The sequence below is a fragment of the Leptodactylus fuscus genome, chromosome 5 (assembly GCF_031893055.1).
Source record: "Leptodactylus fuscus isolate aLepFus1 chromosome 5, aLepFus1.hap2, whole genome shotgun sequence".
Lineage (NCBI taxonomy): Eukaryota > Metazoa > Chordata > Amphibia > Anura > Leptodactylidae > Leptodactylus > Leptodactylus fuscus.
Genome location: NC_134269.1, coordinates 128884769 through 128902850, shown reverse-complemented (window position 1 = coordinate 128902850; position 18082 = coordinate 128884769). Strand labels below are relative to the sequence as shown.

Below are 18082 nucleotides of genomic sequence, written 5' to 3'. Positions count from 1 at the left end.
TGGAAATGCAGCACTAAAGCGCTGTGGGAACAACTGCGGCGTGAACACATCGCGATTCTTCCCGCAGCGCTTAGAACAGAAAGTTCACGGATTTTCAAAATCCAACGGTTTTGGAAATCGCAGCGTGTCCGCGCTGCGATTTTTTCTGCAAAGTGGGGATGGGATTCGCATGAATCCCATCCACTTTGCAAGTACTGTGAAACGCTGTGATTTTTCCTGAGGCATTTTCGTCGCGGGCAAATCGCGACGTGTCCGTGGGGCCCCAGCCTAAGGGTAAGTTCACATGGGTTTTTTTGGTAGGATTTTGAGGCCGCATCCACCTCAAAATCTGGTTCCGTGTCTTCTTCCGGCTTCTTCTCTTCAAATCCTGAACCTGTGTAGTAGCTCTTCCCTCCGGAGCACTACTGCGTAGGCTCACTCGCGAACTGCCATTAAGCAAAATGGCGAGTGAGCCTGCGCAGTAGCATTCCGGAGGGAAGCGCTACTATGCAGGCGCGGGATTTGAAGAGAAGAAGCCGGAAGACACGGAACCAGAGGGTGTTACTAAAAGAAGACAGAAGAGGCAAGCATGCCCGAAGCTGACGTCACATCGTTTATCCCCACCCATGGTGCACGTTTGGTAAGATTTGCATATATGTTTTAATGCTTTTATTTAAAAACGGGGGGGGGGGGGGGGTAGTTTAATATAACATTTTTTACGGTGCCTGAATAGCCTTTTTAAAGGCTATTCACGCATATGTGGAGCTCTATCAGCATGATTTTGCTGATAGAGCCCCTTTAAGTGGTATAATCAGCATTTTGATCAAAGAGTTGGTTTCCAAAAAGAAATATACAGTGGATGATGCAAAATGAAAATTGAAATGTTCCCAGATATCTGCTACTTCGGTGCCTGGTAAGTTTTGCCCAAATTGTGACACTATTAAAAGTCAGTTCTCCAGTTATTATTCTCAGTTTCCTCATTGCCTTAATCTCATGCCTGGAAATATAATAGAGCTGAGAAGTCAAAGAGCACCAATATGAATTTGAGGCCTAATTTGGACATTTACACTGCATTTGTGGCCATCCGCAGAAGCTCGGAGATGAAATAAATAATTCAAAAAGCCTCCCATTGATTTCAATGGGCTCTGCTAACTTTTTTTCATTGTCTATTAAGCGCCACAGAATACGCCAAGTAAGAAAATTAAAATACATTTTTTGCTGGATGAGCTGTGCTTTTTATTGGTACCATTTTGGGCTATATATGACTTTTTGATTACTTTTTAGTCCATATTTTGTCAGGCAGGATGATAAAGAAAAGTTACTTCTGGTGGTACCAAATGTGTGATTTTATAAAGTGTTTTTATGCTATAAAAAGTAAAAGGGGTATTTTGTTGGGGGTCATTTAAAAAAAAAAAAAAATTGTAACACTTGTAAAGTTAAACTTGTTTAATACTTTTATTACATTTTTCTTTTGTCCTAATAGGGGACATGAACCAGCGACCATTCAGTGTTATACACTCCAATATAGATGCACGGCAGCCTCTTTATTTGCCTCTGGATCCTGGCGAACGCGGGCCCTGGACTGCTGAAAGAGCATCATGTCATTCTTGTGAAGTCACATCTATGTAGACTTGACAATCTTGTGACTACCATCAATACTTATCTAGAGATTTTTTTTTTTATTTTTTTTTAAATCAAAATAAACTTAGCAGCACATGACATCTTTGCAGTTCCACATTTCCTATATGAAGTTGCCTTTGGATTTTCCAGGCCATGTTGAAGAAAATGAGTGCAGAAAAAAAAAAGGTTTGTATTGAATTTTTTTATGTTGATTATACTAGATTTGTAAAAAAAAGTTTAGTTGTTCTAGGATCAGGGATCAATGTTAAACAAAAAGTTAGAATCAGAATACATAGATCTGTGACATTTATAAATATTGCTTTCACAGTACTACATTTTATTTTTTAATCCCGTATCGCCCTCTGCTGTACACTAGAAAGATAGCACAACATTATAAATGTAAATTGGTTCCATCTGAAGGTAAAAAGAAAAGGGTAAGAGGATAAAATATATTTACATTAAATTCCTAGTAATGGAGATCTCAAAGCAGGACAGTGAGAAAAATTCTGGGTGCAAATCCAAAAGGAGAAGGTCCACTCCCAAGGGATACAGTGTGTATTCCCAGGCGACTTTATGTTCCCTATTACCGCCTGTCCTCAGTGGTGGGATACAACCAAAAATTCTAAATCGTAACTGTTGTTCAGTGTGTGTGCACTTTATTTATATGCAATGGATGTATCTTTGCACTTTATAATATTTGAAATAGGATTTGATTATTTTTAATTGTAATACATACCCTTTATAACGCAGCTTATGTCACTTTTTGGCCAGGGTCCCAAGGGCTGGAAACGCCATGGGCAACATCGTGGTGTTTTACAAAACAAGCAAAGAGGATGGGATTCAAACGAATCCCATGGCCACACTGCTGTAAAAACCGCAGTGCAGATGCCACTGCATGGGAATCCCAGTTGAAAGCTGTAGTGAAAGCCAACCTCTCTAAACTGCTTGCCGTTATTGGCTGATCCACCGCAGGTTGCGGACCTGATACATACGGCTTTAGCCGGAAAGTTTTCGGATTTGAATACCAGGTTTTCAGACTGAGGGCCTGACTGATACCATAATCTCTTAACCATTTTGCAAATATAGTCCATGCAGCTAGTAAAAACAAATACAATATTTTACTTTACATTTTATTTTTTGGTTTATTAAAATATTGTCTAATATAGTGCAGCCAGTCTGAAAAAAATATTTAGACAAAGTGTGTACAAAGGCAAGTGGAAATGAAGAAGGCAAGCAGTATTGTTTTCATTAACCTTTTTTAATGTAAGAGAATAATAAAATGATTTATTCTAGAAATAGTTCTCTTGCCTACATTTTCTTCTTTTGGTCCATATACATTAGGCCTTATGTATCAGAACTGCCAGAGTCCTCATCCCAAAATGTCACTATGGACAGTATGGATAAATATAGAGGGTGGTTCATACATGAGACATTATGAAAAACACACAACAATGAAAACACAGTGGCGTGAAAGGTCCATGGCAATTTGCTGGTTTTCTAAAGGATCCTTACCATAAAGGAATATAAATTATGGCTATGTAACAGTGGATACATCATGCTCTGGAGGATTTCTATTGGTAGAACATTAATGTAACATAAAACATGGAATGTTTTTGTTTCTTTATTCTAAAAATATGAAACTTTACTTAGACACAATAACATAAAATTTACTGCTGGAACACACAGAATGACATTTACACAAATTCTTAAATAGCTGTCCGATGCTGAACTATGACAATGTTCAATACAATGTTGTAAAATTGAAGACCATCAAATAGTGTATACAGGGTCATTCGTGAGTTATATCAAAAGTAAAGCTCCAATATCAAAGCCTTGATATTGCACACAAGTTATAGATTGCTGCCTGTGTACTGGAAACTGGTCCAGAAATTACCAAAAGCATTGCTTGCTAGAAATTTCATTAACAAACTGGTCCCCTAAAGACATCAACAAAAACAAAACAAAACATACAAACATTTGTTAAAATTCTAATAGAAAACGACAAAGCAGACTAAACTGTGTGAGACAACAATGGTGCAAAACATTAGCCCAAATTTCCAAATTTAAAAAACTGTGTCCATCAATGTAGAAAGAAAATAATTTTCTTTGAAAATCTTTGGTGGAGTAAAGAAAGTACAATGGGAAGAGAAAAAAAAAAAAAAAAGCTATCTTCTTGAACAGTGCCGATGCTCACATCTTATTCCAGTGGGTATTGTCACAGATGCAGCACATAGTCTCACAACAGGTCCCAAAATATTCATTGTATGCACTAGAAATCTGCGCTCATCCAAAAATACCCATTTGTAGAAGCAATAAATAAATTTTATGTAGGGTCATGCTCACGTCAACAATGAGGGATGAAATTGTTCAGTATAGGTTACTTTGTTGGCTGTTGTAAAAGAGGCATTCCTACGCACGTCCATTGCAGAGTTGGTACAAAATCTATTCAATCGTTCTGCTTCTGAGGAATACATCCTTCCATTTCAACCACTTCAGGCCACCCTTCATATTTGTTTGTATCTTTATTATTCTTTATATGCTGGAGACAGAATTACAAAGGAAAAAAAAAAATCATGTGGTTATTTAAATTGCACAAAAAATAATATAGCAGAAAAAAGAATTTTTTTAGGCTGGTGCCCCATGTGGTGTAAATGTCGCAATTATTCCATGGCAGGGAGGGAAAAAAAAAAAAAAAAAAGTCTACTGTGTTTTGCAGTCACTGGAAGGTGGATGGGATTTGCAGAAAAATATGTGCGCGTTTTGTACCTGTCCGCGGCGAAAATGTTTTTTTTTTTTTTTTTAACCAAACACAAAGTCAGACATGCAGGACTTTGTGTTCGGTTAAAAAAAAAACAAAAAAAACTGTTTAGCCTCAGACAAGGACAAAACACTCATGGGTGCTCACTTTTCAAACTCATTTACTTGAATGGGTTTGAAAAGTGACTGCTGGGTTTCCGTCCCCTGTCCAGTTTCTTGGGGCAGAAGGCGGTAACCCAGCTGGATTGGCTAAAGCGCGCAAGGGCGCAGGTGTGAACCCGCCCTTACCTAGCATTTTTACTCCTGGCACCAGCAGGGTCGTTCAGTGAAATCTGGAAAAGCACACCTCTGGTTCACTGTGCAATTAAACAGACCATCAGCATGCACAGTATAGCCGAGGTGTACGGGCACAGTATAGCAGAGGTGTACTTCCCAAGAGTCACTGAACAACTCTGCAGGCCCTGGAAGCGTCAGAGATAAGTCTCAACTCTATGTAAGAGTAAATGACCACCTCCCCTTCCCCCCAATATAGATGCAGACAGCTGTATAACAGGGCTATTTGGACCACTAAACACCTGGATCATAAGGACCTGTAGTTGGTTTAGTGTACCAAATTGCCCTGACCACTTCCATTCATCACTGTTTATGTGACGTGGTTGTTCCCCCCCGTCAAAGTTTCTTTGCAGACGGCAGCAGATTTTCCTCTAAGATTTCTCTGGATTCTGCAAAATTTGTTTTACTCACTAGCATCACCATCCCCATGTTTTATATCAGGGAGTCAGATTTGAACTTTTGTTGGAATAATTCACATTTGACAATACTCTTACCTGCTCAAATGGACTTTTTGTCTTTATGCCTTTTCCACCAACAAAGACCCAGTTGTCTCTAAAGCTCAAAGAGGTGATAACTGTACTTCCCAGTTCAGCAATCAGTTTTCGTGCTTCTTCATTTAATCTGTAATTTATATTAAACATAAGATTTAAATAAGGACACAACACTACCTATGCAAAAATAAGGGGGGAGAGGTTTCTAAAGATGGAACCTACATCATAAAACTCTGTTCAGAGTATACATTTTTTTCTTTTTCAAATGTACAAATAATGAAAAATCAGGCTTCATTTTAAAATACATGGACCACACATCAGACTTTTTTTTCCACTGTAAGCAATGAACAATGAAACAAAGTAACAAACATTTACAGCAGCAGTACAGGGCAAAGAATAAGCTTCTTTGTAGCCTACATTAATAGCCTGATGCTCCAGGGTGAACAGGTAATGAAAAATGATAATAGGAGCTGTTCAGACCTCAGTTGAAAGCTCTATAAATATACCAGTAATGGGCATCTGCGCAGATAAAAAAAAAAATGGATAGAAATTAAAATGGCCTGAAAGCTGATGAGAGAAACTTCAATCTGTCTTCAGTTACCACCTAGACTTGAACAGATATGAAGATACAATTTAGAATGTATGTGCCAAGGGCTTATATGCCTGCAGCTTATGGGGCTTTTATCCATCTTTAGGTCATCAGTGCAATGCCAGGGAAGGATTATCAATAAGATCACAAGGTCACTCTTTGCACTTGGAGAAAAAATTGTTATATGATGCCACACAAAACACAAGAACAAAATAAACCGCAATTTTTAAATTTTTTTTATTATTATTAGAGCAATTAATGTAGGAACAAAAATTATCCAACACTCGTGAACCAGAATCTGCCCCAAAAAAGTTTGGGAAAAGTTTTCTGGGATAGGGATATTGATAGTCTATCATTAGTAAAGGACATTAAAGGGATTCTATCATAAAAATGACATTTTCTTTCTCAATAACACGTAGGAATTGCCTTAACACAGGCTATTCTTCTCCGCGCCGCCGTTCGATAGATATCCCGATTTTCTTCTGTATGCAAATGAATTCTCTCACAGCACTGGGGGCGTCCCCAATGCTGCAAGAGAAATCTCCAGCGCTGTCTCCTTCTTCAGGAACGTCCTCCCCCTGCATCTTCTTCCGGCGTTGGCTTCAAACTTCTAGGCATGCGCAGTCAGCTCTGCCGTCGGGTCTCAGGCAGAGCCGACTGAAAATACCCGCCATTTTCTTGTGGCCACTTACACAGTAAGCTGGGGTAAGTGGCCACAAGAAAATAGCCGTGCCCATGTGCAGTCGGCTCTGCCCGAGGCCCGATGGCAGAGCCGACTGTGCACGCGTAGAAGTTTGACCCCAGGGCCGGAAGAAGACACGGGAAGAGGCCATTCCAGAAGAAGATAGAGGCGGTGCTAGAGATTTCTCTTGCAGCATTGGGGACGCCCCCAGTGCTATTTGAGTGCTGAGGACCCCCCCCCAGTGCTGTGAGAGAACTCATTTGCATACCGAAGAAAACTGGGATTTCTACCAAACGGCGGCGCGGAGAAGACATCTAAAGGTAGGAGAAGAATAGTCTTTCTTAAGGCTATTCCTACGAGTTAGTCAGAAAAAAAACCAAAAAATGTTAATGATAGGATCCCTTTAATAATATCAGAAGAGTGAGCGTACAACCTCAGCACCCCAGCCAATCAAATGTTTGATTGCTGCATACCTTGCAGACAAACACTACGTCTCTCAATATTTCCCATGGTCTATTTGTCCATCTGGACAGGGTGAAGTTGCAATGATGCAGTCTCTACTATACAAACATGGCAGAGCGAGGGCCATGGTAAACACTGATGATGCCGTAACATTTACGGTACTGTGATCCCTTCAAACACCTAATAAGCAGAGGTGCTGAGAGGTTGGCCGCACACCAGTCTGAAGGACAGCCCATCAATATGTTGATCCCATAAAATATTTTTAACTTGTAGCAATACCTATAACAGGATGGTCTCTATACTCCAACAAAGGGGAATAGTGATTTGGGAAGCAGTGTTCAAAAAGCAGCCATGTCAGAATACAATGCAATGTGACGAATAGAACTACAACCGCAGATTGGTACCTGCCTAAAACTAGAGAGGATGGCAAGTGGTGTTTTCCCGGGCATTGAACAAAAAATTTGCATTTCTACATGGCTATACCACAATGTGCATGTATGTTTGGCATATAGCAGTATACATTAAAGTAGTTGTCATGGATTTTTTTCTTTAGATTATGACCTATCAATAGGATATAAGTAAAGATGAGCGAGTAGTATTCGATCAAATACCTCCATTGCATAGTTATTGGTGTACTTGGTCGAATACCATGCGCTAAATATTCGATTCCACTCCCACCTACCGCACTTTTTTTTACACCATTAACTATGCAGGGGGCGGTATTCGATTGAATACTACTCGCTCATCTCTAGATATAAGCATAACACTTTAAGTTTTATATATTAGTTCCTTTCTAACATAGTAAAGAGGTTGTGCCATTAAGGACACTTATCCACTACTCACAGGACAGAGGATAAGTGTCATGATGAGGAGAACGAGGGACTTAAAATCCCCCATGCCTCCTCTTTGTCAACGGAGTGTCAACGCACTTACACGACCGATGGTCCATTGACTGCTGTGGGACTGGTTGGACTGCAATCTCCACAGCAGGGATTGAAGCACCCGCTCTCCGCAAGTACACTGATGCTCCATTCATAAGGTGGAGGCATGGAGTAATTTAGGTCTCACATTCTCCATATCCCTGTAGTCGGACCATTAACATTATGACACTTATCCCCTATACTAAGGGACACTAAGATCAACTAGATTGCCCCCCCCCCCTCCACAATGACAGCAAATTATCATATTCACTAATGAAGTGCTGAGAGGTATCCAGGCTGCAGACCTATCCAGGGGTCAGCACCACTCAGCACCAGAGAAAATTCTAGTCACAGGTTCCCTTTTAGGCAAATACAAAAATTTTAAAGATTGTCACTTACTTTGTTGCTCCATCATCATAGGTTGCCATGCAAACAATTGTTCCATCTGGAATCTTCTTAAGAAATTCAATAAAGGGAGCAACATCTACAAAAAATAATTGTAACAATGAGACTTAGTTAAATTTATCTTTAAAGAGCTCAGCACACGGTCGGCTTTCCTAGTATGTACCCCGATGCTGAAAATAGTGTCATTAATTTTGGCACAAAGATCTCCCCACTGACAGTACAAGGCTATGTTAGAGTACAGTCGGGTGGGGGGCATTCCTTATAGCCCATTGATGGTACTGAGCTAGAAGGAACACACTTCTGACAGTAAGGAGATATCGGTGCCAAAAGGAACGGTATTATTAATGTTATGATAATACATTTACATAAATCACATATTAAAACATGTTCTGCGTTTCCCTTGCCTTGACCTGAATAAAATGAATAAATAATAAGACCAGTTATCACACAGGGTGAACAAATTTCTCTCATAAAGACAACGGAAAGACCACATGGTCTTCCCTTATAACATTTCCTTTTTATCTCAGGATAGTCATGTATCTATCTCAGACATACTTGAGAGGTGTTTACTCGAGGGCAGGACCCTCTACCCCACTGTGCCAGTCGGTCATTGTTAGTATTATATCTGTTTGTATATTTCATGTACTGTACGTAAACCCCAAATGTAAAGTACTATGGAATTAATCAGTGCTATGTAAACAATAATAATTTTGATAAGCAGTTTAACTTATCAGTTTTACAAATGCACAAAACAAATGCTAAAAAAAGGATGAAAAGGAATGAAAACTAATGACCAGCCATTTACATAGATTCAATGTTAAAGAACTTGTACAGGATTAGAAAAAGATGCTTGCTTTTTTTTTTTTTTTCAAAATAAATAAATAAATAAAATCTGTGCCACACCTGTCCACAGGTTGTATGCGGTATTGCATTTAAGCTTCATTCACCGCAATGTAGATATGGTGCAATACTAATCATGACGCATGGACAGGTTTGGGGCTGTTTTTAAAGGAAAGCAGCCAAGTTTGTTTAATTCTGGACAACCTCTTATAGTTGTAAAGGACTAATGCTGTAAAAGTAAACAAAACAAAACAAAAATTCCTATGACAGTGTCTAAACCTACCCAGGCAAGGAGACACCCAAAGATTGTTCTGACACCTTTGTACCCTTATATCGTAATGCATTTCTGTGTAACTATTAAAAAGGCAAATACACTTTGCTATATTTGGCGGTCTTCTGTTTTTATGTGCAGGTTTGGTAGTATGTTCTAAAAAGCAGACTTTCATCGTATACATAATGCAGTAGGTATAGAGTTATTTTGTATTCAGTCCTTACCTCCGCCCCACAGGTCATAATACTTTGTTTCCATTACTTCTCCAGTTTTTCCTAAAAATAAATGAGAAGATGAAAAGCCTTGCATATATTAAAGAACAAAAAGTATACAATTCTTATACAGTAAAATGTTTGTGCAATAAGCAGCTAACTATGGCTGTTGTCACTTTGCAAAATTGCAACAGCATCTTCCATGCATCAACTCAGTCTGTGGTCTCTCAGTACATCTCCCATTTCACACTTCACAAACACTAGATCTCATCTTGTAACCGTTTGCTACCTACCATTCACCAAAGCAGTGTTAATGCCACGTCCAACATTGTTCTTCACACCACTCATCAAACTGCAAAGGAAAAAGTCTACGTAAGACAAGCAATAAAATAATATCCTATGTTAATCTTTTTATGTAGATCAGTTTCACGTGAGTTATGACAGTCAAACAAAAAAAAACAGCGACATTTCTCGAAAGAATGATTCAAGTGACATGCAGCAAATCCATGGGAAAACAGTAATGAGAGAAAGTTATTCTTACACAGCATCATCCACACAAATCTTGGGCCCAACCACATTAGCTGCTCCACTTGAAATCTTAAAGGCAAAGTGCTTCTCTGGACAAATCTTTGAAATACCGCATCTGTATCTTGGTGCTTTTGTAGCTGCATGGAAAAAAATAAAGTGTTAATTTGCTATTCACTGTATGCCTACTTGTTATGACACGTACATACCAGCAGAGGTCACAAAAGCACCTCAAATTTGTTCACTGAGGTTGGTAAATGTCTCATGTATATTTGGATGCCCAAGCCTGAACTTGCTTTAATTCCATATTGGAACTAGAAGCAGATTCGGGACAACTGGGAGGCAAAAACTGTCTCCAAAAGGCTGTCGGTCAATATATACTTGTAGGGATGTGGTGGTGTTGGCATCTCTTGCTAGCACCCATCAGTCCTGGAAACTGAATGGGATATTATTAAGGTTACTATTATACCTTTTCATTTTGTGGTGGTAAAGGAGTTTTAACGTACTGTTTGAGTGGTTTCCACCTCTTGGATAGAGGGTTTATGTGCTTTTGGGTACTACCAATAAGGAAGGTGGAGGGTTAACATGCTGGCAGCTGGTTGTGGAGTTTCATGTACTAAACTACTATGCTAAACGGATGATATTAATTTGGTTTACAGACAGGCTTTTGATGTGCTTTACATAATATCTATAGGATAGGAAATGTACATCTGATAGAAGGTATCTTGTGCACCTTCTTTTTTATACATACAAGATAATAGGGCAGATTTATCAAATCTCCTCATCATGGTGTTTACATTAGTGTCAATGGGAATGGACACAGAATCAGTTTTGGTATCAGAATCCTATAATGGAAGACAGCAATGAACATTAATAACAGTAGTGTGAACCCAGCCTAAGCTGATGTAGTTAAACAGGACGATGCAGCAGGAAGGCTTTAGCTTCCTGCTGGATTTCTCAGGCATCAGCTAGTGATTTCTGCTAAAGACTAGTTGCATCGATCTGCAGATGAGGATGATCACAGAAATTCAGGAAAAGAGGATGGATAAGTGGGGTTTGTTTTTTATTTATATAGCATAAACTACAGAATGGGCCACTGGGGGACATTTTTTGTTGTCTGAGAGCTACTGTTTTGTTTCCAGGGGTGCCCAAAGTCTGGAAAGGTTGAGAAACACTGTGTTATTAAATTGAACCACACCGTGTTATATATTTCACTTGGCTATAACATGTTGAGGAATATTTTTATTCTGTGGAAAAATATTAGTACAATAAAAATTTAAAAACAACACCATCTTATGTATGATTTGTGTACCAGAGATGTCTGCAAAAAAATAATTTACAATTTTACTTACTTGGATGTGCCACAATGTCCAGCTGTGACCTGCCTAAAAGAAAGGAAAAAACACAAGAATGAGCAGAGCATTAAATATCTCCTATGCAAACAATTTAGGTTCTCTTTTGCTTTATATCCAAATTTAGTACAAACATACTCAAAAAAGTTAGATTAATGTTTGTTGATCCATTGTGTTGTCAGGCAAAAAGAAAATTCTGTCTTGTGCTGGAAGAAAAGCAACTAACGGAAGAATCTAGAAGATACTTGTATTTCTTTCCCTACTATAATGAATATGCATATTATTCTGAGAATACTTGTTTATGGGAGGAGATAGCAAGCAGCCAAACAGTGTATGGGTGCGCTAAAATTTATGAACTAGGTGTCTGCCCAAACTGTGCAAAACCTCAGACATCACTCATAGTAAAAAACAACCAGATAACAGTAAAAGTTAAAAATAAAAACACTGACAATGAAACAATGGCAGGCATAATATGACAACACCAATAGCTAACTTCTCATACTGGACAATAATACCTTTATTACTATAGTTTCCTTTCAGGAAATGCAGATTTATTAGCCAACTACATAATCATTACAGAAAGTCAAGAGATGTAAGAGGTTAATGAAATAAACTACATTGGACTTATGACTAACGCACCAGATATGGTCCGAGATATACAAGATAGATATATTATATATACATATACATATATATATATATATATATATATATATATATATATATTATATATAATTTATATTATACATACATACTTCTTAAAAAGCAGAGTAGGACTATTACTCACCTAATAACTTTCCTAAATTTGAGTCCATCTTTATTTCAAATACTTGTGAGATGATGTAAAATGTCAATAAAAATGCTGCCACGGCCACAATATACTTTATTGCACCTAAAACAATACCAAAACACGTTTGATGTAAGACAACCTAACTGAAACCATACATACAGGGATTATGAATAATAGAAATCATCACTACTTCTACAGTCATAGATGGATACAGGTTGTAACTACATATGACTGTGTATAGAGAGTGGAAATATACTTCCTGTAATGCAACTGAATATAAGATTTCCATTCAGACACTAAATGTTCACTGCCAGCAGAGGGCACTTCTGACGTCTTTTATAACAGAAAGACAGTAAACCAGAAATACGAGTTTTCTTTTAGCGACCATAAAGACAAAAAGGTTAGCGGCTCTTTGTTAAATCTCTGTAGGAGATATTTTAACCTACATAAATCATGGAAATTGCTGTGTGACATACAAATGGTAACTACTACAACTAAAGCATTTATTTGGTTTGTGGTTTTCAAAAATAACATATATCCTAAAAACATTATTAAATATTCAAGGGGTTTCCGGGACTTTAATATCAGTACTCAACAGGCTAATGCACATAAATTGTTTGGTGACTGCTTTGATCTACTGACCTGCTATCCTCATGTTTGATGATGATGATGTAACGTTCTTTGTACTTGTCTACAACATAGAAAACATAAGATAAGATAATCCTTTAATAGTGCCACCATGGGGAAATACAGTGTATTACAGCAGCATGGATAATACAGTATTGTATCACAAGAAAGAACACATACAAGCTCATAGCAGATAGAAAAGATACAAAGAGTCATAGCAACTAAGAACAAAAGGAGGACTCCGGATCATTTAGTTCTCTGTGCGGTGTGTATCTGATGTTGATTATACAGCCTGACCGCAGTTGGGAGGAAGGATCTCCGATAGCGCTCCTTCTCACACTTGGGGTCAAGTAGGAAAAGAGCAGCAAGTTAATTATACAGAAAGCAAAGCAGCCTCTACACCAACTAGCCTCTATGGGTGTTCTTCCAGTCTTAAAATATAAATTTTTAGAAATGATTTGGAATAAATTTGCCATAATAAAAGGAGTAGTTGCATTACATACATTAGGTGGGGTGGAGGTGATGTCCTTAGTTTTACCATACTTCAGAAGACTAACATGTCAGCCATTTATATAGTCTGGTAGACAAAAATAAACCTGCCAGTTTCTCTATGGGCATGTTCACACAGTTTTTTTTGCAGCCTGATTTTGAGGCGGCATCCGCCTCAAAAAACATCTCCCATTCGTTTCAATAGAAGTCAGCAAAAAACAAAACAGTGACATGACCTATCTTCAGGTGGATTCTGCATTGAAAAACCCATTAAAATGAATGGGAGGCTGAAAAACTGCTAGCAGGTTTTTGACACGTTTTTTGCAAAAACCACTTCAAAAACCGGTAGGGTTTTGTTTTGTTTTTTTTTAAAGAGAAGTTTCCAGGTCTATACAGAGTGTGGGAGGTAAAAAAAACCCCACATCATGTAAAAAACTGCATCAAAAAAAGTTTCCTAATTCCTGAAGCAGATTTTTTCGGCTTGCAAAAAACTCCATATGAACATACCCTAATAAAACACAAAAGTGGTGAATGCTGCAAAAGTAAGCAGCACAACAAACCAATGGCTTTTAGAAAAAAAATTATTTATATAATATATATTATATCTCATCTCATTCTATGCAAAGCCTGTATGCAACATAAAGGATTACCGGTATATTGGTATCCAGCAGTAGTATAGGATTATCACAATAGTAAGAATTCCCCTGAAATGTGTGTAATGACTATCCAGTCCATAGTGCGTTTGTTACTCCACAACAAGAAATACCTGCTTGGCAACCTGTCATTACATTATGGCCCATAATGTAATGACAGGTTGCCCATCAGTTATTTATGGGCTTTTTGGAAGTGACTGTCATATGAAGATGTAGTAACATATATTTCCACTAAGGGTAGCATACCTGGTTGCTGGACTATAATGTTAAATAGCTGCAGGCAACAAACAGCTGTGTAGGCCTAAAGTAATGTGGGTAACAATGGTGATACATCGAACTATCTAACTGAATACCAACTTCATTGACAGTAGTGGGAATACTGCTTAAAGAGGAACTTTCATGTCCTCAAAGATGTGCGGTTTTAAGCGGTGCTGAAGAGATTGGTGCCAAAATGAACAAATCTCTCCATTGTCAGAAAGGCAGGCCTTATAGCTCATCGTCATTGCTGGGCTGTGAGGAATGCTCTCCTTGACAGTGGTTTTCCATAGACTTGTACTGTTGGGGAGGGGATAGGGGGGGGGGGGGGGGTTCATCACAGACCAGCGATGAAGCTAGGTAGTATGATCCACCTTTCTGACAGTGGAGAGATAACGGTGCTGAAACTAATACCATCAGTATCTCCAGAACAATGCAAGCATCCTAGCGCTATGTAATACTGTACAGCTCTGAGGACATGAAAGGTCCTCTTTATAGGAAATGTATCTATTGTCAGGAGTGAATGTAATAATGTAATGAGGAGTGCTGTTATCTTCTATTAGAATACCGTTTGCAGCAGTGACCTCATTTACATCATAAAGAAAATCCCTACAGAATTAGCAAGTGTCAATCTATTGCTAGATTTAGTGACCAAAGCAGGAATTAGTACTGGTTTTAAAATATAACTAGTGACATGGAAAAAAAAAATTAAAAAAACTAAAATAAAGATAAGTCATTTATAGCTGACTTAAAGGGGTTGCCCGTGATAAAATGGAATTCCTTTTACAAATCTAAACACCTTCCTCCTGCCTACTTCTTAAATTACATAATTTAGCATGTGACTGCCCCAGGCACATTTTCTGACTATCCAGTGACATTCTGTTTCAACGTTTCTGGAAAGAGAACCAATACTCCCCTCTCCCCATTAGAAAAGAGAAAAAGGAATGCAGAATGGATTATCATCTATTGGTAATGAGTTTGTGTCCTCCTTCTATAGACATCAATGCAAATAAAAAAATAAAATAAATAAAAAGTTGCTGTCTGTCGTGTATCCTCATTTATTGGACAAAGTATTAGGGCTCCTTCACACGGAGTTTACGCTCCACTGATTCAGACACGTATACACGAGCGCTTCAAAACACATACCATTCACTTCAATGGGAGCACGTGTAAAGCCGGCTTTACGCGCGCTCCCATTGAAGTGAATGGGATGTGTTTTGAAGTGCTCGTGTATACGTGTCTAAATCAGTGGAGCGTAAACTCCGTGTGAAGGGGCCCTTAGGCTGCAAGTCCAACCTCTGTGTCTGCACAAAACAGCAGGTACGTGGCAGAAATTCTACAAGCACCTGTGGATGATTTTATAAATCCCATTGTAAATAGTTTCTATAATCTTTTGACAGAGCACAGAAAATGATTAGGTGTAGAGACAAAAACAATATGAGACCCAGCCTAAAGTAGTCTATATGGAACAAGCTTACCAGCAAGCAAGCGAGAAAAACAGGTTTGTATACTGGTTTGTATATGTATAACCATTGCAGATAAGATAATCTTTATGGAGGGCCCTCAGCTACTGGAACACTAAAACTAAATAGAGCAGAGATAAGACTAAAGGCAATGACTTGCACTACTTATGTATGAAAACTTGTAGAAGCAGGAAAAGGTTGCACAATCTTTTTTCCTGTGAATTAGCCTTCATAACAACCCTTAAAAATAGGCAACAAGGCACTCAGCAATTTCACCCCCAAATACTGACCATTATTTTGAGATTCATTTACAAACCGGGTCACTTTCTACAAATCTTATGCAAACATTAGCACAAGAACAATGTCAGATGAAGTAGGCCCCTGTTATTTATTATAATGACAGCAAGGATCATGGCTAACCAAAATCTGATACGGGATAGCACATCACGCTTAAGCAATTTTAGATATTAAACTGTATGCACAACACAGGGTTGCTAGAAAAGGAGAAGATAAGCCTGTGTTAGGGTTTCATTTTTCTATTCCATCACAAGCAGAAAGTTGAAAAAGGAGTGGCATTGGATTCTTCACATGACACACACCAATGGAGCCAACGAACCCCATGGATTTGTAACAAGGCTCATTGGCTTCCATTATTTTGTCCATCATCTAACTGGAAAAAAAAAAAAAACAGGTGCAAGCCACACTATTTTTTATTTTTTTTTGGCAAATGTGTCAGATGTGAACAGACTCTGAAGCACTGTATCCCCCTGAAAGAGTATACATATTGATGTATAGAACACGGTGTATTTGAGCTAACCACACACATTTATACAGAAACATGGTCTTTTATAGGGACGCTTCTTTCCAGCAATAAAGTATACAGAATGCAGGTGAAAGGGTCTTATGGAATCAGCAAATATATACAGTCCCTCAAACTTTTCTAGCCTCATGTCTCTTATAAGTTTCTTCTTCTTGCTTGCTGCAGGCCAGGGATGCGGTACAGCACAGAGCCGCATTCACGTCAGTCTTAAAGGGCAAGCAAATATGAGGTAAGGTCTTTTTAAGAAGGTTTCACTGTATTTTTTTTTTAGCTTTTCACAAGCCATGAAGCTACTACTTGCACATCTGAACATTTCAGACAACTGATCTGTATGGAAACTCATTATGTAATATTTCTTCCATATGCAGCATACAGATCCTCTACACTGCTATTCCCAAACAGTAGCGCTCAGGTTCCCTACTTAGGGTTTCCACAAATACTATCGTTAAAACTAGTGTAATCCATATGACTGTATGCTATTTTTATAGTATATCCATCCTAGAGATTGAGCTGAAGTACACAATATGGTTACGAAGGTCTAGTACCTTTTATGAAGGTCCGTCATCAAGTAAAGGCCCAAGCTGAACTCGCCCAGTATTTATGGGATTTTTCAGACGAAAATATGCAGCTTACTATTAGACACACAAGAAAAATTAAGAAAAAAATATATCTTTATGGGGCATTATTCTGTGCATGGTTGCACTAAGGAGCATTATACAGTTGGCGGGGGCACTAAGGAGCATTATACGGTGGGTGGGGGGCACTAATGGGACAATTCAATGTGCTTAATCGATTTCAATGTGTTTACTCATATTCTTGTTATTTTAGATTAAACATTTTTATTAGCTGTCAAAAACCGACATGTTCTATCACAACAGATATTGTTTCTCCCCCAGTCAGTTTGCATTGGTATATACAATCAGATCACTGCAAACAAGTGCTGACCAACACGTTTCCCATTGATCGCGACTCCTGGGGACCAAGCTATGACTGTCTAATAGAGATGAGCGAACACTAAAATGTTCGAGGTTCGAAATTCGATTCGAACAGCCGCTCAATGTTCGTGTGTTCGAACGGGTTTCGAACCCCATTATAGTCTATGGGGAACAGATACTCGTTAAGGGGGAAACCCAAATCCGTGTCTGGAGGGTCACCAAGTCCACTATGACACCCCAGGAAATGATGCCAACACCTCTGGAATCACACTGGGACAGCAGGGGAAGCATGTCTGGGGGCATCTAACACACCAAAGACCCTCTATTACCCCAACATCACAGCCTAACAACTACACACTTTACACACTCAATACCACCTCTCTGACAGTAGGAAAACACCTTGAAACATGTGTATTTGGCACTTGCAGTGAGGAGAGCTTGTCACCAGCAGTGAATTTGGCCCTTGTAGTAAGTTGAGGTTGGCACCAACATTTGTTTTGAAAATCAGGGTGGATTGAGCCTCTAACCAGCAGAGTTTGGGCAAATTCATGGTGGAGGGAGCCTCTAAAAACCCCAGTTTGGACCAATTCATGGTGGAGGGAGACTCTAAAA

The 18082-nt window shown here is 38.6% G+C and overlaps 1 protein-coding gene across 1 annotated transcript in view; it reads right to left on the bottom strand.

Moving 5' to 3' along the window:
- Positions 1–2745: 2745 nt before the first annotated feature.
- Positions 2746–18082, bottom strand: part of FAM3C (FAM3 metabolism regulating signaling molecule C) — a 36003-nt gene continuing 20666 nt past the window's right edge. The window contains exons 3-11 of the mRNA XM_075274290.1: positions 12871–12919; positions 12226–12330; positions 11439–11471; positions 10103–10226; positions 9855–9913; positions 9574–9624; positions 8233–8317; positions 5184–5310; positions 2746–4138 (exon numbers count right to left, since the gene is read on the bottom strand). Coding sequence (XP_075130391.1) covers positions 4046–4138; positions 5184–5310; positions 8233–8317; positions 9574–9624; positions 9855–9913; positions 10103–10226; positions 11439–11471; positions 12226–12330; positions 12871–12883 — 690 coding nt within the window. The 5' untranslated portion in view covers positions 12884–12919 and the 3' untranslated portion in view covers positions 2746–4045. The remainder of the gene's footprint in view (positions 4139–5183; positions 5311–8232; positions 8318–9573; positions 9625–9854; positions 9914–10102; positions 10227–11438; positions 11472–12225; positions 12331–12870; positions 12920–18082) is intronic.